The sequence below is a fragment of the Schistocerca gregaria genome, chromosome 3 (assembly GCF_023897955.1).
Source record: "Schistocerca gregaria isolate iqSchGreg1 chromosome 3, iqSchGreg1.2, whole genome shotgun sequence".
Lineage (NCBI taxonomy): Eukaryota > Metazoa > Arthropoda > Insecta > Orthoptera > Acrididae > Schistocerca > Schistocerca gregaria.
In genome coordinates, this window is record NC_064922.1 from 191,943,209 (window position 1) to 191,966,759 (window position 23,551).

The following is a 23,551-nucleotide window of genomic DNA, read 5'->3' on the forward strand; positions in this document are numbered from 1 at the left end:
CCTCTCCCCCGCCACTTACCCTCTCCCCCGCCACTTACCCTCTCCCCCGCCACTTACCCTCTCCCCCGCCACTTACCCTCTCCCCCGCCACTTACCCTCTCCCCCGCCACTTACCCTCTCCCCCGCCACTTACCCTCTCCCCCGCCACTTACCCTCTCCCCCGCCACTTACCCTCTCCCCCGCCACTTACCCTCTCCCCCGCCACTTACCCTCTCCCCCGCCACTTACCCTCTCCCCCGCCACTTACCCTCTCCCCCGCCACTTACCCTCTCCCCCGCCACTTACCCTCTCCCCCGCCACTTACCCTCTCCCCCGCCACTTACCCTCTCCCCCGCCACTTACCCTCTCCCCCGCCACTTACCCTCTCCCCCGCCACTTACCCTCTCCCCCGCCACTTACCCTCTCCCCCGCCACTTACCCTCTCCCCCGCCACTTACCCTCTCCCCCGCCACTTACCCTCTCCCCCGCCACTTACCCTCTCCCCCGCCACTTACCCTCTCCCCCGCCACTCTCTCTCCCCCGCCACTCTCTCTCCCCCGCCACTCTCTCTCCCCCGCCACTCTCTCTCCCCCGCCACTCTCTCTCCCTCCCCCTCTCTCTCCCTCCCCCCTCTCTCTCCCTCCCCCCTCTCTCTCGCCCTCTCCCCCCATCTCCCTCGCCCTCTCCCCCCCTCTCTCGCGCTCTCCCCCCCCTCTCTCGCGCTCTCCCCCCCTCTCTCGCGCTCTCCCCCCCTCTCTCGCGCTCTCCCCCCCCTCTCTCGCGCTCTCCCCCCCTCTCTAGCGCTCTCTCGCGCTCTCTCGCGCTCTCACCTTCACTTCCGGCAGCGTGCGGCAGAGGTACTCACAGAGATGCCCAGAGGTGCCTCCCACAGAGAGCCTCCCTGGGTGCCCCTGAGAACTACAGCACCAAGAAGAATAGCTTCTCGCCTTTTAGAGAGATCAATGTGTAGTTTTTATATTTAAAAAAAAATCAGGCTTGAGATAAGGAAACAATATCTACTTTACTTCAGTTTCAATAATAAAAGGTTAGATACCTGTCACTTTAATTTTTGGACATCTGTAAGATGCCATGGTCTCCTGACCTTCATTGCTTACATATTCCGCCCTCACTATCATATTCGCTTCATTCTAACCCAAACTCGATAAGATAAAGTCAATGTTGTATGAATTCATGTAAACGATATGCAGTTAACAAGTAAGCGCACAGTGGTTGAAATATTCGAGGCTGGCGTACACACATACATTCCAGACATGACGGTCATAGAAGCTTTTGGTTCGGGAGAGAAACCGCACAACAGGACGCCGGTTCCTTCAGAGGACGACCCAGCCTATGTCGGCCGGTGACCGCCAGTGTAGCAGACCACGTGGGCCCGAGTGAAAAGGGGGAACGACCACGTGTTCGGCTTAAAAGCAAATTCCGCTTCATTGTGTGGGAGCGGCCAGCCTACACATTCTTTACACATAGCATGCAGTTTCAGAGATTTTCACAGGGAGACAGCAAACGCCAATCCTACAGGTTTCCAGATTGGTCGCCTTAAACGAAACGTCATTCTCCCGTTTTAGAAGAGCAATGCTGATTGGCAGACGATATTTCTGACGCTTTGAGCTGAAGGAATAATGGAAGAGACCGAAAGATACCCCCCTTCACGTCTGGTATGCAGAGGCGCGATTCCGTTGTCGCTCTTGGAGCGCGGAACAAGTCTCTACTCAGTACTTCACTGGGAGAGCACCTCTGTCGAGAGCTAATCGAAGTGCTACTCTATATTGAGTCCTTGCAATTAAGCGTTGTTTACTGTGTTGGTCGACACAATTATTGTGCGGTGTGAACAGACAGAGTTACAGTCAAACGCCTGCTAGCGAATTTTGAGTGGCATCGTCGTGGACTGCTTATCTGACCGGTGTACCACGCCAATAGTTAGACTAGGGGCGATAGTAATTCTTGACTTCATCAAGGCATTGGGAGAGTTTGATTGGCGAAAGTCAATCCAGATAGAACGAGAGTTATCTTTTTTTTTTTTGTCAGCAGCGAGCGGCGCAGACAGCAGTCATAGCAGCTTACGGCATTATGATCTACAGCTATTGCGAGCCCCATTTCCTCCACAACAGTACACTTCACTGCATTTCACAAGTGACAGCCTCGATTTTGCCTAGCAACATTCTAATTATTCAAGTTGAGTAGGCGCTCCTCTCAGCCATTCTGCCAAGTCAACAACCATCTTAAAATTTGTATAGAAATTTAATTAGCAAATCCTATCCTTGAGAGGTAACTTCACATTCCGAAAAGAACCAGGATATAACTTGTTCAATTCATAACTAAAAGTGCCATTGTGATTTCTCAGAATTTTTGCAAAATAAATAATAACTTTCGTTAGTTTCATGTTTTTCTTACACTAACTAGCACTACTCCAGTACGCAAGTATCCCACTAGTTACGTAAGAAATTTTGTGAATTTTTGTGTCATTTCCTTCAGCGAACGACTCCACGAGACCTTTATTGCTGAACGTTTTTCAGTCATTTCTCTTTAGAACGTTAGGAGCGCCTGTCTGACTTCTGTAGTAGTGTGGGGGTGGAAAATGCATCTTGCAGGAGCCACAGGTTAAAGGGTACATCTCAGATTAATCCGTTGCGCAGAATAACAGATCAACCCCACACCTCAGACATCTTCCTTGTCCTTTAAACCATACCGGCACAGACTCGGTCTTATTTATTTTACGATGATTCCTTGTCCTCACAACAAATGGCATATTTGACGTGAAATATGACGTACCAATATCCCTGTTGAAGATACCGGCTACTTGAAACTTGCGACAAGCAATGACATCTCTGCAATTAAAAGCCTCCACTCCTGCAATTGCCCTCACTGTATCTCCTGGATAACTCACAATTGCAGCAGTCACCCAATCATTACCAGGTTGACTTGTATCTTTCTGCTCCAGAGTAAAGTTAACAACACAGCCGCAAAACACGGACGGTCCCCGCAGAAGAGCTTGCGCTCCACCATTACTACTCAGGGTCACTTATAGTCAGTAGCCTTATACACCGTCTGGCTCGAACGTCTAAATCTCCTCCTACAGTGCGGCACCTCTTGCTTCCCGTCCATTGCTGTTGCACGTGCAGGTACTTGACTGACGGCGTCTTTCCAGACACATTACTTATACTCGTATAGCCGCGGCCGTGCCTTGTTTTACTAGGCATGAGCCGCGCTAAAGTTCACATAACCGGAAGTGATATGGCGCCAGCGCCGGAACTTGCTGTTAGCGATAAGCCGCAGCATGCAATCGCATTTGGACAGATGGCATTTTTCCCGCACGATGGCCTAAGCCAGTAAGGACAAACACCTTGTTTCAAGCTACCGCCCCATTTGTTTCACCAGCCTTGTTTGCAAGGTGGTGGAACGTTTGATTCATGGCCGGCTGGTATGGTGGCTCGAATCCAGCCTTCTACTAACAGCACCATGTGGATTTCAAGCGCGCCATTCTGCAGTTGACCATCTCGTCACTTTGTCAGTCCATGTCATGAACTGCTTTCCGCGAAAATACAAGACAGTGGCTGTGTTTTTCATTCGGAGAAAGCCTACGATTCTTGCTCGAGGACTGGTATCCTCCGTACTGTACACACGTGGGGCTTCCAAGCCTGTCTGACAGTTTATTTCAGGAATTTCTAATAGGCAGATTTTTCAAGGTACGTGTCTGTTTTTCCTTGTCAGACAGCTTTATCCAGGAGAACTGGGTGCGGCAAGACAAAACCGTTTGTATGAATTTCTGGCGGGGATCTTGGTTCTGTTGCTCTTCTGTTCGATGAGACTACGAGATTCCTGGGGCTCGTGCTTGAAAGAAAACTTTCTTGGTCCTTCAACGTGTTTTACCTAGCCACACATTGCACCCAGTCCTTCAATGTCCTACGTGTCCCAAGCGGTACTTCCTGGGGAGGGGATCGTAACACCCTCCTCCGAGTGCATCGATCCTGTGTCTGAAACTTCCTGGCAAATTAAAACTGTGTGCCGGACCGAGACTCGAACTCGGGACCTTTGCGTTTCGGGCAAGTGCTCTACCAACCGAGCAACCCAGGCACGACTCACGCCCCTCCTCACAGCTTTCATCCGCCAGTACCTCGTCTCCTACTTTCCATACTTCACAGAAGCTCTCCTGCGAACCTTCCAGAACTAACACTCCTGGAAGAAAGGACATTGCGGAGACATGGCTTAGCCACAGCCTAGGGGATGTTTCCAGAATGATTTTCAATGTGCAGCGGAGTGTGTGCTGATATGAAACTTCCTGGCATATTAAAACTGTGTGCAGAACTAGTTCTGCAAGGTTCGCAGGAGAGCTTCTGTGAAGTTTGGAAAGTAAGAGACGAGGTACTGGCGGAAGTAAAGCTGTGAGGACGGATCATGAGTCGTGCTTGGGTAGCTCGATTGGTAGAGCACTTGCTCGCGAAAGGCAAAGGTCCCGATTGCGAGTCTCGGTCCGGCACACAGTTTTAATCTGACAGAAAGTTTCATATCAGGGCACACTTCGCTGCAGAGTGAAAATCTCATTCTGGATCCTCTGTCTGTTCGAAACTAGACTGGGTGTTTCGTTTACTAATCTTCACGGCCGTCAGTCTTACGTCATCTCAATACAATCCACCATCGTGGAATCCGTTGGCCACAGGCTCCTCTTACACTAGCCCGGATGAATCTATGCAGAAGCCGCGGAACTATTGCTGTCATGCTCCTCAGCAGATACGCATGTCATTTTCTGTCTCCCATCCTTTGCCTCCTTTTTCAATGACTCCCCTGACCGCCACTATGGGTCGCGTCCTTCTCTTGTGTACCTCCCAAAGCTCGCTTTCAGCTCCTACTCAGGCAGCTTAACTTGACGCTACCTGCCACACTCCCAGTGGGTGTGAACCCATTACAGCCCAGGCTTCGTGTGGTGGTCTGTGTTCTCTCGCTCCATAAGACATCCGGCGACACAGATCTTGTAATTGACATATACTCCGATTCTCTCGGTGCCCTTTAGAGCCTTTGTGTGCTGTACACCATCCATCCCTTAGTGCAAAGGCTCCAAAAAAGCTTCCAATTGCTCGCTGTTGAGTCGGCCCCTGTGACCATCATGGGGATTCTTGGCCACATCTGTGACCGGAAATGATGCTGCTGCCAGGGCTGCAGACCTCCCATCTCGGCCCGTTAGCTCTTCAATTCCTTCGGCCGATCTCCACGTTGCCATCTATCGGCAGGTGGTTTCACTTTGACATCAACACTGGTCTTCTCTTCAGATGAACTAACTCCGGGGAATTAAACTACTCCCAGCGTCTTCGCCGGCGTCCTCTCGCAGCCAGAATATCGTTTTATCTGGGCTGCGTATTGGCACTCTCGTTTCAGCCACCGTCGTTTGTTAAGTGGTGATCTCCCATCAATTTTTGCTCATTGTCGACAGCCTTTGATGGCTCGCCATTTCCTGACCCAATGCCCTTTTTTAACCACTTACTCTACGTCCTAGAGTATGCTTGCCGTTTGAGTTACAGGCTGCTTTAGCTAATGGCGCGAGGGTTATCGACTGCGTTTTGCTTTCTACCCGCCGTAGCAATATGTCGGACATTTAATCTTTGGTTAGGAACTTCCGCTGTCTCTACGGCGCCTTTCGTGGATCTTTCTCCAAGAGGGAGTCCTTGTTCTTAGCTCTTTCCTTCTGTCGACTGGGCTTCAAGTGTAGTCACTTTTAACTTTTTTTTCGTATTAGTTTCCGAGAGTATGACACTGGCGGCTATGACCTCAGTTGTTTTTGCGCTCTCATAAAAATGTCTTCAATCCGCTACGTAGTAATACAGCTGTCAATTCACGAGTTAATCCGTACCGGATTCAGAACATCTAAAGATACGTCACTAAGAAGTCTAAACCGATCATGTTACTCCTTGTGTGACATCAGGTTGAAAATACAATAAAAAACTTAAGCCAAGATTAAATTAGAACATAGTGAAATTATCAGTTTGACAAGTCTTTGGATGCAGAATGGTTTATGAATGTGAGTCTTGTTTACATAGACATGTTACAGATATCGTGGCAGGCGTGGTGATACCGTTGGAATATCTTGCACTGTGGAACTTACCACTAACTGGTTGAAAAAATACACATACTGGTTTCCCCTTAAGCACTACCCCCTAGTTTGTGTTAATTTTCCCCATTTATAGCAAATTCCTGCTTATACAGGTTAATGCGGACTCGAGACTGCACCAATAACCGAAAAATGCAGACAATCCAAAATATGTTTCTGGGCGAAAATATTTACTGTATGTACTAATCATGCCAGTGTTATACTTGAAAGCCTGCTACATTCCTTACTCATTAACAGCTAAAAACTTATAACACATTTAAAAGGTGCTCTTAAAATACATAGAACTTCATACATTTTCTTTCAGTTCACTTTCTGGTTTCTCGATCGTCTCGTCTTTGCTCTCTTCTTCTATTGAATACACTTTGTTACCTACATCTGCGTCACTTAAGTGCTAAAATCGCGGTTCATAGCTCCACTATTCAACTGCCCGTGGATATTTTCATCGCAATGTTACGAGCAGAATTGTGGAAGGTGGAAAAGACACCCGTGGTTTGACAATGGTGTTAGTAATCTGCTAAGAAGGCAGAGATCCACTGCAAAAGGCGTCACAAACAAAAACTTAACGAAGCAAAAATTAGCGTTTGGAGGGCTATACGTGAAACGATAGAAGAATCTGAAAGTAAAATTCTTATCAACTCGACAGAAAATTCTAAGAAGTTTTGGTCTTAAGTAGACAATTCGAAGTCATCTCTGACCGTAATGAAATTGAAACAGACAATGATACAGAAAAGTCAGAAAATTCTTAAGCTCTTTTTCCAAAATTGTTTCACGGAGGAATATTGCACTCTGTTTCACACAGGAAGCTTGCACTGTACTTCCTCCTCTAAATATTCGCACGAACGACAAAATGACGTTATCGAAATAAGTGACCAAGGGATACAAAAGCGACTGAAATAGCTCAACAAAGTAAAGGCATCTGGACAAGACGGGATACCAGAACCGTTCTACCTAGAATATGTGAAAGACCTTGCTCCTCTTCTAGCGGCAATGAACCGTAGGTGTCTAGAGGGGCGAAACGTTCCTAAGAATTGGAAAAAAGGCAAATTTTTTAATAAGGGTCGTCTGACAGACGCACAAAATTAAAGGCTTATATCCCTGACGTTGGTCTGTTGTAGAATATTGGAAGCAGTCATGTTGATTAACAGGGTTCCTGCCGATTATTCGCGTCTTTCCTGCACAACATTTCAACTGCGTGACTCGTAGTCTTCTTCAGGTGCTGTGTGCTACTGCTTGTATCAGTTGAAATACCGTGCTTGAAAGACGTGAATAACAGGCACAAACCCAATTAATCAACATAACAACGCCTCGTCGGGAAAGCATGAAGAGTAATATTGGAACATGTTTATGCTCCCACCAGTTTTATGACATTTCTGGAGACCGAAAATCTTCTCTGCAGGAACCAACATGGGTTCCGAAAACAACGATCTTGTGAAGCCCAGTTTGTGACTGGCGTGATCGCATGATCTGCTGTTAAAACTCCGAGAGGGTACGGCCATAGAAGAGTCAAGAAATACTACTGCGGAAAGACTATGAAAGATTCGACGTCACACGGATGCTTAGTAGCAATATTTCTTCCGGCGAACCACACACGAGTGGTTGCCGAGTGTAGCTGCAGTCTGCGTCTTCGCAACCAGAAATTTGTATTCTAAATGAGGATATTCGTTTTAATCCCAATGGACTAGTTCTGTTTCTGATTTTTAATTTTTCAAAATCTCCCAATTATGGCATGATTAGCTGGAAGATAGATACCGCATACAGGAAAATCAGAGGAGCCTCTAGAGAAAAGACAATAAAGAGCTCAGATGGAAAATCAGCCCTAATCAAAGAAGGGGAAGCTGAAAGGTGAAAGGAGTACATACATTGTCTACACGAGGGAGATGAACTACAAAGAAAATACATTGTAGAAATGGGAGAGATCCTAGATTAAATGAGTTGGGAGATACGATACTGCGACAATAATCTGACATTGCGCTGAAAATCGTAAATCGAAACAAGGCCCCGGGAGTAGATGACATTCCGTCAGAACTAATTATAACCTTGAGAGAGCCAGCAATGACGAAACTCTTACAATCTGATGTGTAAGATGTATGAGACTGCCGATATACCCTCAAACTTCAAGATGAATGTAATAACTTCAATTCTAAAGAAAGAAGATACTGACAGGCGTGAATATTACCGAGCTATCAGTTTAATAAGTTATGGTTGCATCATACTAACACGGATTCTTTACAAAAGAATGGGAAAACTGATAGAAACCGTCGTCGGAAAGGTCAGTTTGGATTCCGGAGAAATGCAGGAACATGTGTGTCAGTAGTGACTCTACGACGTATCTTAGAAGATAAGGAAAGACAAACGTACGTTTACAGCATTTGTAGATTTAGAGAAACCTTTTGACAATGGTGACTGGAACACTTCCTTCAAAATTAGGGAGCGTATCAGTGGTAAAATACGGGTAGCGAAAGGCTATTTGCAACTTCTACAGAAACCAGATGAAAGGTATGAGAGTCGAGGGGCATGAAAGAGAAACAATGTGAGACAGGGTGTAGCCAATCCCCGGTGCTATTAAGTCTGTACATTGAGCAAGCAGTAAATGAAACGAAAGAAAATTTTCGAGTGGGAATTAAAGTCTTAAGAGATAAAAGCAAAAAGTTTGATACAGTATAAATCTGTCAGAGGTAGCAAAGGACTTGGAAGAGCTTTGAAACGGAGTGAACAGTGTCACGGAAGGATAATAGAAGATGAACACAAAAAAACAAAACTAGGATAACGGAATGAAGTCAAATTATATCTACATGATTACTCCACAATCCTCAATTAAGTGCCGGGCAGAGGGTTCACCGAACCACCTTTAACCTACTTATCTACTGTTCCACTCTTGTTTTATTATGATGATCGTTTCTATCTATGTATGTGGGCATCAACAAATTATTTTCACACTCTGAGAAGAAAGCTGATGATTGAAATTTCATGAGAAAGTCCTGCCCCAACGAATAAACGCCTTTGTTTTAATGACTGCCATTCGAATTCGCGTATCGTATCCATGGCACTTTCTCCTTTATTTCACGATAATACGAAACGACTTGCCCTTCTTTGAACTTTTTCGATGTCCTACTTCAGTCCTGTCTGATACGGATCCCACACTGCAAAATAATACTCCAAAGAGGGCTGAAAAGCGTAGTTGAAGAAGTGTCTTTAGTAAACCTGTCACATTTTCTTAGTGTTCCGTCAATAAATAGCAGTCCTTCGTTTGCTTTCCCCCGCAACATTATCTCTGTGATCGTTCCATTTTTAAGTTATTTGTAGCTCTAATCTCTAAGTATATAGTAGAGTCTACAGGCTTTAGACTCATATGATTAATCGTGTAACTAAAATTTAGCGGATTCTTTTAATGCTCATGTGGATGATTTCGCATTTTCCATTAGAGTGAATTGCCACTTTTTGCACCATATAGGTATCTTGTCTAAATCACTTTGCAATTTGTTTTGATCTTCTGATGACATTACATGCGATCGGGTGACGCTGGGGGCATTAGATTAAAAAACAAGACACTTCAAGTAGTAGACGAGTTTTGTTATTTGGGCAGCAAAGCAACTGATTCTGGCCGAAGTAGAGAGGATGTAAAATGTGGATAGGCAAAGGCAAGGAAAGCGTTTCTAACGAAGATAAATTTAACATCGAATATAGATTTAAGTGGTAGGAAGTCCTTTCTGGAGATAAGTATCTGTTGGGCAGCCATTTTTAGACGTGATAAATGGACTATAAAGAGTTGAGATAAAAGAGAACGGAAGCTTTCGAAATGTAGTGCTACAGAAAAATGTTGAATATTAGATGCGTGGATCACGTAACTAATGAGGAAGTACTGAGTAGGACTGGAGAGAAAGGAAATCTGCGGTGCAATCGGGCTAATGGAAGGGGTCGGTTGATAGGACACATTGAGACCTCAAGAGATCATTAATTTAATACTGGAAGAAGGTGTGGAGAGTAAACGTTGTAGGGGGAGACCAAGTGATAACTCAGTAAGTAGGTACAAAAGAATGCAAGTCGCAGTAGTTACTTGGAGACGAAGAGACTTGCGCAGGACAGAGTAGATGGGGGGGATGGTCAAATCACTCGCCGGACTGAAGACAACAGCAGTTACTACGATAATAACTATAATAATTTGCAAGACGGATAATTCTCGTAAGTATAAATGGGTGCTTGTTGTACGTATATTTTGTAGGAAGGAGAAAGCTCTGTAGTATTCATTTTTAAATTTCGAAACGTATCGTCCAGTATGTAACTACTCACAGCCTCAGCTCGACCCAGCTATACTTATCTAAGTGGTCTCTGTCGCGCCAAAACACGCTGCGCCTTGCCGGGCCATGACCTTGGCCGCACGTATTGGATGTCAGCAAACAAGGCAGACCGAGGCATTCGCAAGTTACTGAACGTTTCTAAAGCCCTTAAACACACACGCACACTAGTTTATCGGCCTACCCACGGATCGGCTTATTTCGTGCCAGCCTGCACACGTTGCGACAGTGTTTTGAAGGTAACAAGGCCAAAACTGCCGAGAGAAAGCTATGAGCAAAAAAGTGGCTAATGCAGAGAATGAGATTAACCAACGCTCTCTTACTTTACGAGCCAGGAGCGGATGATATTCGTAATTATCTAAGAATGTACGAAATATGCATTTCGGAGCTACTGATCATCATGAAACCATTCTTAAGGAAAAAGAGTGCAGTCGTGAGAGGCCGTAATCTGTAAGGAAAGGCTGTTGGCTACATTACGGATTCTAGCTACTGGCAGAAATTAAGACGACCTCAAATTCAGTGCTGTTGTATCTCCACAATTATTACCTAAATAATTTCTGAAACCTGCAGCATGGTTTTTGTAGTTGCCTGAGGAAATACATCATGGTATATCAAAATAAATAAAATAATACAAATACATAGAAACATTACTAATTATATTTATGTATGTTGCATAAAAGATACCCCGTAAATTTAAGGAACTCATTTAAAATGAGAACAAGGAAGATTACAAATGCTGGTTGCGCACATCATCAAATAAACACAAGAGGTATATAAGAAATGTACCTCGAACAACTATAAAATGCGTCCCACATTCGCTCTTCATGGTAAAAGGCATGGATATAGGTTAGACTATTTAACACTTGTAACAATGAAGCAACTATATTTTATGAATAAATGTCCCTTGACTGTTCTACTTCCAATAGGTGTCGGTAATGGAATCTGAGACATACTCTGCCTTCATTTCGGTTCTCAGTCTTCGAATTCGTAAGTATCGTAAATAAAATTTTAAAATCGAAATACAGAAAGTCGACTGACTTTAATTTATAAATTTTTAATCTTTTACTCTGTGCAGCATGAACCATTATGGATCGGTTAAAAAATAAAACACTTACTTCATTTCTTGCGTTTCTATTGCTTTACTGCTCACATGGCGTGACCCACAAACATCTCCAGACTTTAAGTATTTTCAGAGACTGTCAAAGTTTCGTCCACCTCTCACTGTGTAACATAGCACTGAATCCCGTGCACTGTGACCAGAGAAAAACTTCTTTTTGAACGGCTGGTACTACAACGCTACACACGGCACAATTCGCTGTGTGAAGTGGCGTAGGAATGGGCAATTTTTTAAAATATCGACATAATCAAAACGATGTTTGTGAATGGCATCGATAGTATCGAGCCAAGAATACATGAAATATCGATCGATATTTTCAATATTTACAGGTATTTAAAAAAAGTAATCACAGAAATGATTAATAAAGATTTAAAATTTGACAAATAATTTATTATATGCAACATTAACCAATAAGACACACAATGTACTTCAAAATCACTTATTTACAAGAAAAACTAGTTAATGGACAAAACAGAATAGGCTCGGATTATTTTCGAGCAATTTCTGACGAAGCAGGAGTGAAATGTCGACTAAAATTTCGGACAACAGAGTACAACTTCCATCAAACCCCAGTGCAGTAATGTTTGTGATTTTTGTGCCGAGTTTACCTTACTTTTACAATGCGTCTACGTTTTCTTGATCCAGGCAATCAGTGCGTAAGAGAAGCGCACGTTCTGCCACATACGTAAGGAGCACATTTCTCATACAGCGCTGTCACCAAATTTATGCATTTTTGCACCTCGTACCTATTATTTGCAATGCTAGGAATGACACGCAGAGGTAACAAGCTATCATGAATTTGCGTTTATAAATACATTCATGTTCAAATCTGGTGCTGTCCACAGCTGGTGACTCAGTGGCTAGCATCGCTGCCCCTGGATCACGGGGTCCCGGGATCGATTCCCGGCCGGGTGGGGGATTTTCTCTGCACGGGGCTGGGTATCTGTGTTGTCCTTATCATTTCATCATCATTCGTGATAGTGGCTAGAATGGAGTGCATAAAAAATTGAAGTGTGAAAAAATTGAGACTTCGTACAGTCGCTGATGACAGCAAAGTTCAGCGCCCCCACAAACCAATCATCATCATCAAATCTGGTGCTCATTTCTGGTGCTGAATAAGAAAATAAATTAAGCCCATTTTAAGACATTTACTACCAGATTGCAAAGAATAGTAGTAGTTGGAATGGTCAAGAAATCTGTTGAGAAGAACGATACTACTTGTGAATCAAGGGAAGAAAAGAAAAAAAATCGATTTCCATATTTAATACAAATTACGGATTAGTGGATCTATTGTTAATTTAACACTGGCGACATATATCGAAATTTTGCAGAAAAATAGATATTTTGATGTATGGATATTTCGTGCCCGTCGCTAAATGGGGGTGGAGGCTCGGCTGTCGGGTATTCCTACCGGCCAGACATCCCGGCAAGAAATCTTCGTCGGTTGTGGTTGGTTGGTTGATCTGTCGGTTGGTTAGTCGGTCAGTAGATCTGTCGTTTGGTCGGTTGAGTTGATTCGGGAGAGGGGACCAAACAGCGATATCATCGATCCCATTGGATTAGGGAAGGATCAGGAAGGGAATCGACAGTGCCCTTTCAAATGGCTCTGTGCACTATGGGACTTAACTTCTGAGGTCATTAGTCCGCTAGAACTTAGAACTACTTAAACCTAACTAACCTAAGGACATCACACGCATCCATGCCCGAGGCAGGATTCGAACCTGCGACCGCAGCGGCCACGCGGTTCCAGACTGTAGCGCCTAGAACCGCACGACCACTCCAGCCGGCGACAGTGCCCTTCCAAAGGAACCATCTCGGCGTTTACCCGAAACGGTTTAAGGAAATAGCGCAAAATCTAAATCAGGATGGTCGGACGCGGTTATGAACTGCCGTTCTCCCGAAAGCGAGAACAGTGCGCTGACCACTGCGCCACCTCGTTCGGTGGGTCGGTCGGTCGGTGAGTGTGTAGGGCCGTTTATCGGGAATTTTTCTGCCCGTGGAAGCCGGACGGTCTCTGAAGGTCGCTAGGCCCGTGTCGGCTGTCTGTGGCGGTCAGGGCCACCAGAGCGGGGGCGTGGCTGCGTCCGCCAGCACGGACAGCTGACTGCGGCGGCACCACGATGCGAGGGCGGCGGAGTTGCAGGGCCCGCGGATTACCTGGTCGGGCAGGTGAGGTGCGGTTACCTCACAGCTGTGACGTCAGCTGACGCGCTGCTGCCGCCGTGGGGTGGGGCGAAGGCGCGTAGCAGCGCGCGGGCGGCCGGCCGGCTCAGACAAGCGCAGCTGCGGCCGCCGCGCGCTCACCCACCGACGTCGCCACAGCAGCAGCAGACCTGGCGCCGCCATGGACCACGAGGATAGCCGGTGAGTCCGCCGCGCGGGAGCCCCAGATACACACGACACGAATCAAATGCTGGAGGTTGCATAGCACAGAAAATCAAAGCGTCGCCGCTATGTCAATAGTATCGACTGCGTTCCTTTCTGCACCAGTTCCACGAGTGTGACAGCTGCGGCGCTGCGGTCGCTTCCTACTCGTCATCTCGTTGTCCCCTACTGCAGCGTGCTGGAATGAAGCATGTCGCGACTCAGTATCCAAGCTGAGTACACGATCACGCTGTTGTTAAATAGCCCTGACAGGGCGAAATGACATTCTGTCACCTTCAAACGGCCTATTACGAAGCTGAGTTATGTGAGACTGTAGAGAGTGCTAGACAAATATTAAGTGTTGCAAAAGGTACAGTTCTGTTCTCTTTACAGGTGGTGAGTTTATAGTGCACGTTACGCTTCCGTAAAAATCTACACTCAAGGGAAATACCTTCTGATACATTTTAGTATACGAAAGTCTTTTCAGAAGTGAATAAAACATTATGGTTGGCAACCGGTTTCTGTCTACAGTTTAGACAATGTTAAGATCTTAAGCACTGCAATACAATAATAATATATATGCTGAGGGGTTTCAATGCAAAGGTGATAACATGGCTAAAAAGTCTAGAATAAAAAGAACAATAATGATAAATATACGTTATATTCGAAAAATGTCACATTACCGCCTTCAGCTGCTGGTAAAATACTTCGTTTATAGACCCAGTTCAGTCGTCTGGTCATCGCCAGGTACATAAAAGTATGAACAGCGTCATGTTAGCTGAAATTATCATCGTTACAGCCACGAGGTAGAATCGTGAATAATACGCGGTTATCCTATCGTAATATAAATTACGCAGTCAGTCTCTAAAAACTGTTCTAGGGCGTGTACCAATTTACGTTAAAACTGTAATCGATGTTAACGCTGTGAACAGACTCCTACATTCGTGTAGAAGAAATAAAATTAATATTGTTGATAATGCTCAAATTATATCATCTGATGTTTTTATGATTACGATCAGTAAAATTAACGCAATTTCTACTTCAAAGATCAGAAACATTACAGCGATCACAAAGAATCGAAGAGAAAAAGATGTTCGTGCAGATCTTCTTCGGTCGGATTCGAATTCAAATCGTGATCTTAATTGTTTGAAAGCATTGTTGCAAGAATAATAAAATTAACTGGAAAAAGAAAACTAATGAAAATACTTGTGGATAAGTCTGAGATTATTTTCACTTATTATTGATCAAGCTTTTTGATTGGAAATCAAATGTACCTTTTATATGAGGAAAATAATTATCTACCTCGTCAATAAATTGAGACATACAGGAATAACTAACATATGCAAATATTCATATACAGGTATATATGAATCTGTTCACCGCATTAACGATGGTTACTGTTTTTTAACACTCCTAACACAGTTTCATAGATTGACTACGTACATTAAGATATGATAAGTGTATCATTCGTGCTTTTATCAACTGACGATAACGATTTTATATTTCGCATGAGATGATGCTGTGAATATTTTTATGAACCGGATGAGGTCAGACGACTCAAACTGGTTGTATACGTGTAAAATTTTACCAGCAGCTCAAGGCGGCAATACGACATTTTTCAAATTCCTAAGGGCTGTGAGGTACCACATCCTGAATATATATTGCAAACAAAATTGTTGTATTGTTGTTTATTCCAACTCTACCATCAGAAAACGTATGTACTCCGACAAACGAAAACTGGGCACAGAGCAATGTCACACTTATGTCCCTGCGGCCAAAATGTGCGCTGTTTGTGTACTCTATTGATCAACGCAATCTGCGTTTATGGGCTAAATCATTAATTTCTATATCTTTTTCAAAAACTATTGCAAATTTTCTTTAATAATTAAACACAGTTTAAAAAATACACATCATCCTCTTGTCGGCAGTGTTTGGGGACTGTGTATAACAATCGTATTGCGCAACTGTTGCGTACATAGCTGTAATGCGAGCCCCCCCCCACTTGTACTTCCGAACTCGTGTTCTCGCTTTCCTTTCTGCGCTGATGCAGTCCACCTGTACCCTATAACATTCAAGTGACGAGTTTCCTTTAGTTGGAGAATGGCAAAGACTCGCGAGTTGAGTGTCCGAGCGTAGGGGGAGGACAAATTCGGAGATGATGTCATAGGCGAGTTTAAGGCGAGTATACTTCAGCTCACTCATCTCTCTCGCCTTCGTCTGAAAGGGACAGCGAACTAAAACGTCCGTTTAGCTGCAGTCGGTGTGATTATCTCCTTTCAGAGTGCAAGATCTGAAGATAGCTTACTTAACTTTCAAATCATTTCAGGTCCATTATACATCCGAAGTCCGCAGCACGGGGTCTTGCGGTAGCGTTCTCGCTTCCTGCTCAGGGGGTCCCTGGTTCGATTCCCGGTGGTGCCAGGGATTTTCTCTGCCTCGTGATGACTGGGTGTTGTGTGTCTTTCATCATCATTTCATCCCCATCGACACGCAAGTCGCCGAAGTGGCGCCAACTCGAAAGACTTGCACCAGGCGAACGGTCTACCCGACGGGAGGCCCTCGCCACACGGAATTTGCATTTTTTTTAAACATCCGAAGATACGAGCCACGCAGCACTACTTACGATTTTGCAAAAAACGGCTGAAGCTAGTGCCAGACTGGTAACTTGACCACTGAAATCGCAGTAAATTCTTACAGAAACTGTTAAATGTTAGTACATTGGCTGACTCTGGAACAAATGAATTTTTCACTTGAACAGAAACTTCTGGGGCTCCAGGGAATTTTGTTTAAGTGAAAAAATTACGTTAGAAAAGCTGACAACATCGAATATATACTGGTCACTTGGAGTGTTATTTACCTTCTAGTAGATGGAGCCTTGACTTAAGGGCTTTCAGCTTGGTTTCACTAATGTACTGTCATCAGACAATCCAGTTAGCTGTTGGAGCATCATGTGCAAGGACTTCCATCCAGCTCCGGAATTTGAGGATCTAACGTCCCAGTTGGAAAGAATTTGGCACGATATCCGTCAGGACGTCATCCAATAGTTCTGTCAGTGCTATGCCAAATAACTGCTTGCATAAAAGCCAGAGATCGTCTAACGCGTTGTTGACTTGCTCCATTTGTGAAGCTCTTGAATAACTCAACCAGTTTTTCTGAAATTGCAATAATCGACAGATTTCAATCCCGTTCGGATAGCTACTTTGTAGTGCGTCTTCGGTTTTCCTTAGAATGTATATCATTACATCACAGATATTGACGTATGAGTTCTGTGATAAAATACACTTTATAACACATCAAAAAGAAGAGCTGGAGACGGAAATATCATGGAAACCGAGTATGGACAAATTGTAGAACAGGCGATATGGAGTGCCAGTAAATTAATAGTTTTACTTTTCACTGGCTGTTGAGACTGAGTGTGGCAGACGAACGGGAAGTTTCCAAATTCGTCCGAGTGGACTCAAAGACTCTTTACTGAAACGTCACTAGGAATATAATCAACCTGTGCCAAGTATTTCTTATTCACTGCTGACTAGAAGTGAAATACTTACCGCGAAAGCGGTCCCTTTCTGTTCGCTGCTACAATGTCACTGCTATTACATTTCATTGTTAGTGAAAAACTAGTTTTCAACGGGAACATTAGACTTTCAGCTGACATGTTCAGCAATCAACGAGTAAATAGTAGTTTCTGTAGTCTCTATAATCGTACAGTGGTACTGCCGGAAACTGTCCCACACCTTTCGCCGCATTCGTTGTTCGCCGCAACAAACCAGCGATCCGTTGTGGACCTCCTTCCGACTTTGGTAACTTTTTTAGCCAGTGGGTCCAATTTTTCCGAGTTCTTTCGTCTGCTGTACGTTACTCAAATCCATTTTTGTGCGTGGTACTTTCAGCGACAATTTTTCGTATGTATATATTAATGTATTTCGAAGAAATGCGACTTACCACGAACTGTCACGTAACTTACAAAGTCATTTCTCGTTTTCCAGCGGATTAGGTTTTTCCACTCCGATTCGTAAGTTGAGTAACTTGAGAACAACTTTTTCCTTTCTTAAAACATGTGTTACTGATATTTAGATGTGACAAACTGAATATAATAGAGTCGTATTTTTTAGGGCAAAACTCAACAGCTACATTTTGAAGAAATACATGTAAAACTGTGAAATTTGACAGATCAGTTCGCCCTCGAGAGCCTGACAATGAGCTGGTGAGCGACGATGAGACACTGATGCATGAACGCCAGTTTGTTAAATATAGTATTTAGCACCGTACGACGCATCTAAACGCTCCCCATATGGTCATTTGATTCTTATCCCATTTCTCTGTTTCTGAATTCTGTGTCAGGTGAACCAATTCGGAGGTGGTGAGTCGCCGTGTGTTTTAGTCTTGACGTGTAAGAAACTTCAGCAATCTTTTCTACTTCCCAGAGGAAGGAAAATTCTGCTAATTAAATCCCCCGAGGTGAAGCTCGTCTAACTGAAGAGCTGTCTTTTCTACAAGCATCGCCCATAGAGGCCAGCATAGAGTGAAAAATTCTCTTTAAAAAACACGAGTTCTGTGTTATGTCCAAGTTTACTGCCGTAATAACGTGCTCTGCTCTAAGTTAACCGATTTATCTGTAGAAGACACCTCTGGTATTCCCAAACAGCATATCATGTACATCAGTCTTGCTAGCGATAGCTTTTGTCGTCATATAAATCTAACTTATCGAGTTAGTCATTCAGTCACGTTTCCTGTCTCGCGACACAGTTAAATCAATAAGTTCAAGTACTGATTACGGGGGCTCTGCAGAGATAAGAAGTGATATTACCCAATGTTAAGTGGCTGTTCTAAGGTCAGTACTAACTCCATACCAACCACGCAAGACAAGAGTATCTTTGCAGCAGGAAAGTGCTGCTGTTTCGCATTGGATGACCGGTTTTTACGTCGTTTGCATATTTATTTAGTTCTGTAGTGAAGCGACCTGGGAGCTAGTTAGTCCATTACCGGCACAGCTAGTAGCCTTTACAATAAAAACCAAATTGAATTATTCCCCGACAATGGCACGAAGAATGCAGTATTCACTCTGCAGAGACGTGTGCGCTAATAAAAGAACGTAGGCTTCCGCGGCCAGTGTCATAGTGATTAAAATTCTTCTGGTTATTATGCCGCGTCAGCTAAAAACAACAATAATAAAACTTCTCTGAGGAAGATAGTTTTTAGCAATGACGCAGCATAATACCCAGAAGAATTTTAATCACTAAGTGTGCGCTGATGTGAAACTTATTGGTAGATTAAAACTGTGTCTCGGACAGAGACTCGAACTTAGGACCTTTGCCTTTCGCGGGCAAGTGCTCTCGCACTGAGCTACCTGAGTATGAGTACGACTCACGACCCGTCCTTTCAGCTATACTTCCTCCAGTATCTCGTCTCCTAGCACCGACGGAAGTAGAGCTGTGATGGCGGGACGTGAGTTGGGTAATTCAGTAGGTAGCGGACTTGCACCTAAAGGCAAAGGTTCTGAGTTGGAGGCTCGGTAGGGCATACGCTTCTTTTAATCTGCCAGGAAATTTCAGTGGCACAGTCTTCGTTTCTAACATTAATACAAGGCTGTTGGAAAATTATACTTCACTTTTCCACAATTTTATTAGTTGTCTGTGATTTGTCCATTTCAACAAGGAGTCTTATTTTTCATAATAGGCAACGAAATTGCTTCCATCAGTGTCAAAACTGGGAATTAGCAGTAGGATTTAACATTCCATCGACGACGAGGTAGTTAGAAAGGGAGCATCAGTCCTATCAGTGTAAATTCGGCAATTCAGTATCACTGAAATGCTCATTCCGCGAGTCAAGAACTTGGCAGTATGAGCGCACTTCTTCCTATGACGTTGCACCATCTCTGGCCTCGATGAGTGCTCTGATCTGGCTGGCCTCTCCTGAGTCAAGCTGGTCTACAACTGTTGCAAGCGGTCCTTGATAAACAGGGTATTGGCACTGGCATGGATTGACGTGCGAGCTGGCCCCCACACATCCTATCAGATGCCGACCCGGTGATCTTGCTGGTCATGGAAGTGCCTCAGCATCACGCAGACAGTTTGTGTAGGCACACATGTCGTGTATGTAAGAGCACTATCCCGTTCAAAAATGGCACCACGATACTGTAGCGCGAGAAGTAACGCACAACGGTGCAGGATGTTCGTGATGTACCGTTGGACTGTCGTAATTTCCCCGGTCTCTCCTAGATGTGGACTGTAGTCATACCCGATGGCACCCCTCATCATAGTGCCAGGAGTAGCACCCCTGACCCTCTCCAGACATTAGAAGAATGTACCTCTCCCCAGATCCCCTCCATACTAGCCGACGATGGTCATCAGAACACAGTAGGAAACCGTTCATCGGCGCTCCCTGCTTCCCGCTCACGCCAGCACGCCAAGCTCAGCCGTTTGTGCCTCGGCATTAACTGCTGACGGCGCAGCATTGGACGGTAATTCCTTACTCAGTGTTCGTAGTCTCCGACCAATTATTCGGGATGACACAGTGTATCTATTACTTGTTCTCGCATGGTCGGCAGAGATGTTACGGTGTGCTTGGTGCACAATATAGCGATCTTCCCTAGTGGTGAGATACGGACGACAGGAAATTTAACAAGTATACCTGGCTTCACGTTTCCAAGCAGTCAAACATCAGACAACTGCCACGTCCGAATGTCTCAAAAACTGAATAACGCATGATTTGACCATCTGGTCAAATGGGCACCTACAACGTGGCCCCTTTCAAACTGTCTGATGCAGATAATGGTCTCCCACAGGAGCGCCAGGCATCTCCGTGTCCTTGACAATGGCCACTTAACATGTGACGCCCTTTACTTACCCCACCATACCAGGCAACACTAAACATGGAACAACGCCAGTGCACTCTGTTGGCCTCTCTACAGAGACTTTCAACTCTAATCATTTACATAACGGTCGATAGTGTGTTCGTGTTCGAAGTTACGTTGACATCCTACCGTGCCTCCCGGGTACTTCACTTTTTGCCAGCCAGTATTTGTAACAGACCATCAGGTAATCTGAACTGCCTGTAAATTAGTGGCAGTAAAAACTGGCCATCCAATGAAGGTAACAGCGCCACTCTCCTACCCTCAAAGATAAGTTGTTTCCGTGGCTGGTATGGTATTATCGCTGACCTTAGAACAGCTACTTAATACTGGGTAATCACTTTTTATCATTCCAGTGTCTCTGCAGTCAGTACTTCAACTTATTAACTTCCATATGACGGGAAATTATTTCCTGTATGACATTAATACCTTATTTTTAATACTTGTTGAGTGTATGGAGTGATTTAATGCATGCAAATGCCTTCCATTTTTTTACAGGCCAAGAAATATGATCTTGCAAGCTGTTAAATGAATAATCCATGGTATCCATTACATTATTTCATATACTTAAGATTTAAATTACTATTGGTGTAATATCCTTCCCAAAACTAACTACTCTTTTATGAGTTTTTTTTTTAAACTGCTAATGCTGCGTCATAATACATAAGGCGTGTATCGTAACGAAACTGGAGAATGGTTCTATCCATTCTATTTACTCCATCTCACATCGGAGGGACGTTACAAATAGACAGAAAATTTGGAAATTTGTGGTAGTGTCTTATGGGACCAAATTGCTGAGGTCATCGGTCCCTAAGCTTACACATTACTTCACCTAACTTAAACAAACATACGCTAAGGACGACACACATGGGTATCCCCGAGGGAGGACTCGAACAGCCTACGCAGAGGGGGGGGGGGGGGGGGCGGACCGTGACAAGACGCCTGAGACCGCACAGCTACGCCGCGCAGCCAGGTCGACAGAGAACTTGGATGACATAATATCACAAGTGTTTAGAGACCTGGCGCTATACTTGCAATCATTCCATTTAATCTACGATTAATCACCCTCCACAACCAGTCTGATCGCTAACGCACGTTAGCACTCCGGTGCAGCCACCCGTTTCGAATATTGGTGGTATAATGAATTTACATTGCCGCTATTTGGGCGGTGGCAGGAGGACAGATCGTGGCGTGAAGTTTCCGATTCTCACATTGGACGCCAAGGCCTTAGTTTCTAACCTTATTGTATTCACTCCTGAAGTGACCACTGATGAACCGTTCGTTAGACGGGGACGCTAAAAGCCGTGAACGCCCTATTGTTCTTCGTGGGGGTAACTATGGTTTCACTTTCCCATTTCTTTTTACGTCCTTATTATCAAACACACGACACTGCACCCTATCAACCCTAAACACCATCAAATACAGTGAGCAGACATCCCCTACACGAAGGAGAGAGTTCCTTTTCCCCTAGATTCCTCGGAGCCTCCAACTCAACAACGCCATAAGACTTCAGTTTCAGCCCAAATGAGTCGTAAGCGTCCAGAGCACTGAAGTAAAAGATGACGCTCTTCTCGAGATAGGGTACCGTGTAAATTTAGATAAACCAGTATTTCAGTTACGCTTTATGCATCCTTTAGTTCGCTGTAAAGAAGTGAGTCAAGTTGTTGTTCGACCGTTCCTCACAAGAACAGAACAGTAAAGAAATCGAATCGGTTAGTAACGCTACAGAAAACCCACACTGCATTTTGTATGGAGACCTGTAGATGCAATTACAGCATATTACGCGGGGCGCACAAACTTGTCCCTGCTTTCTAGTTGCCAAATTCCTGTGTAACTGACCGTGGCATTGTTAAACTGTTGCCATGCTTATGGCGACGGCCGATATGCTGATTCAGTACCGAGCAACGCAGACGAACAGTGTATGTTACCTCACCAACTCATGCAATTCATAGTTCTCTGACGAAGCGATAGAGGCACTCAACAAACGCTCCTCTGCGGGAGAGGAGAGCACTGGTGAATACGCCGTGAGCCAACATCGAGGAATGTAGTACATGCTTGATGGCGCACCAGCACATTCGGCGCTGATGTAACGCATCTGTCGCTGAAACACTATGGAAGATGGATAGGTGGGGAACTGCCCTGTACCTTGGCCTCCGGGATCATCTGACTTCTGGATTTTTCTCTCTTGGGCCATCTCAAGTATGCAGCATTCCAGTTATACAGTTGATAACTGCATCAGCGAATAGTACGGTCTTGACAATGTACACGATATGATCCGGGGGTGTTTGAAAGAATTCGTAACTCCTGTAAACAGAAGTGTATTATTGCATCCAAAGACGATAACGACACGTGGAACACTTCGTTGAAGGGGTACGAGTGCCCAATAAATTGCAACATGTAACATGCTGAAGCGGTATTGTATTTCTTATGAAGGTAGGCTATGGGGCATTTTTAACCCAATTAGTTTGCACTTAATCAAAAAGATTACAATTGAGATACATTTGTATGAAGTAGGGCAACAAGTTATATTGAAATATTGTCGGCTCGTAACTATACAGTCACAATCGGAACCATTTTTACTGGAATGTTTTCTTCTTCTATTATCGTCTATTTTCGAAACATATCAGTTTTCGCTATTTATTGATACACCCTGAATACATTAATGCAGACGTTCCCAGGGAACGTGGCCTTGCACAGATAAGGGTTCTTGCAGTAGGACTAATAAGAAATCTATGAGAGTTTTATAATACGCAGTGAACAGAAAAAAAAACACAGAAAATCTGCAGATGATATGATTTTGGGCATTTCTAACAACTTCGCCGTCGATGAGACGT

General features: G+C 44.4%; 1 protein-coding gene across 2 annotated transcripts in view; it reads left to right on the forward strand.

The window, feature by feature from the left end:
* LOC126356286 (facilitated trehalose transporter Tret1-like) overlaps window positions 1-23,551 on the forward strand; it is a 130,061-nt gene that overhangs the window by 16,883 nt on the left and 89,627 nt on the right. The window contains exon 1 of one of the 2 annotated variants that reach the window (XM_050007164.1): window positions 13,527-13,867. The exons of the other annotated variant lie outside the window; for it this stretch is intronic. Within the exon in view, the coding sequence (XP_049863121.1) occupies window positions 13,848-13,867 (20 nt within the window). The 5' untranslated portion in view covers window positions 13,527-13,847. Of the gene's footprint in view, window positions 1-13,526; window positions 13,868-23,551 lie in introns of those variants that run through there. 2 annotated transcript variants of the gene reach the window in all.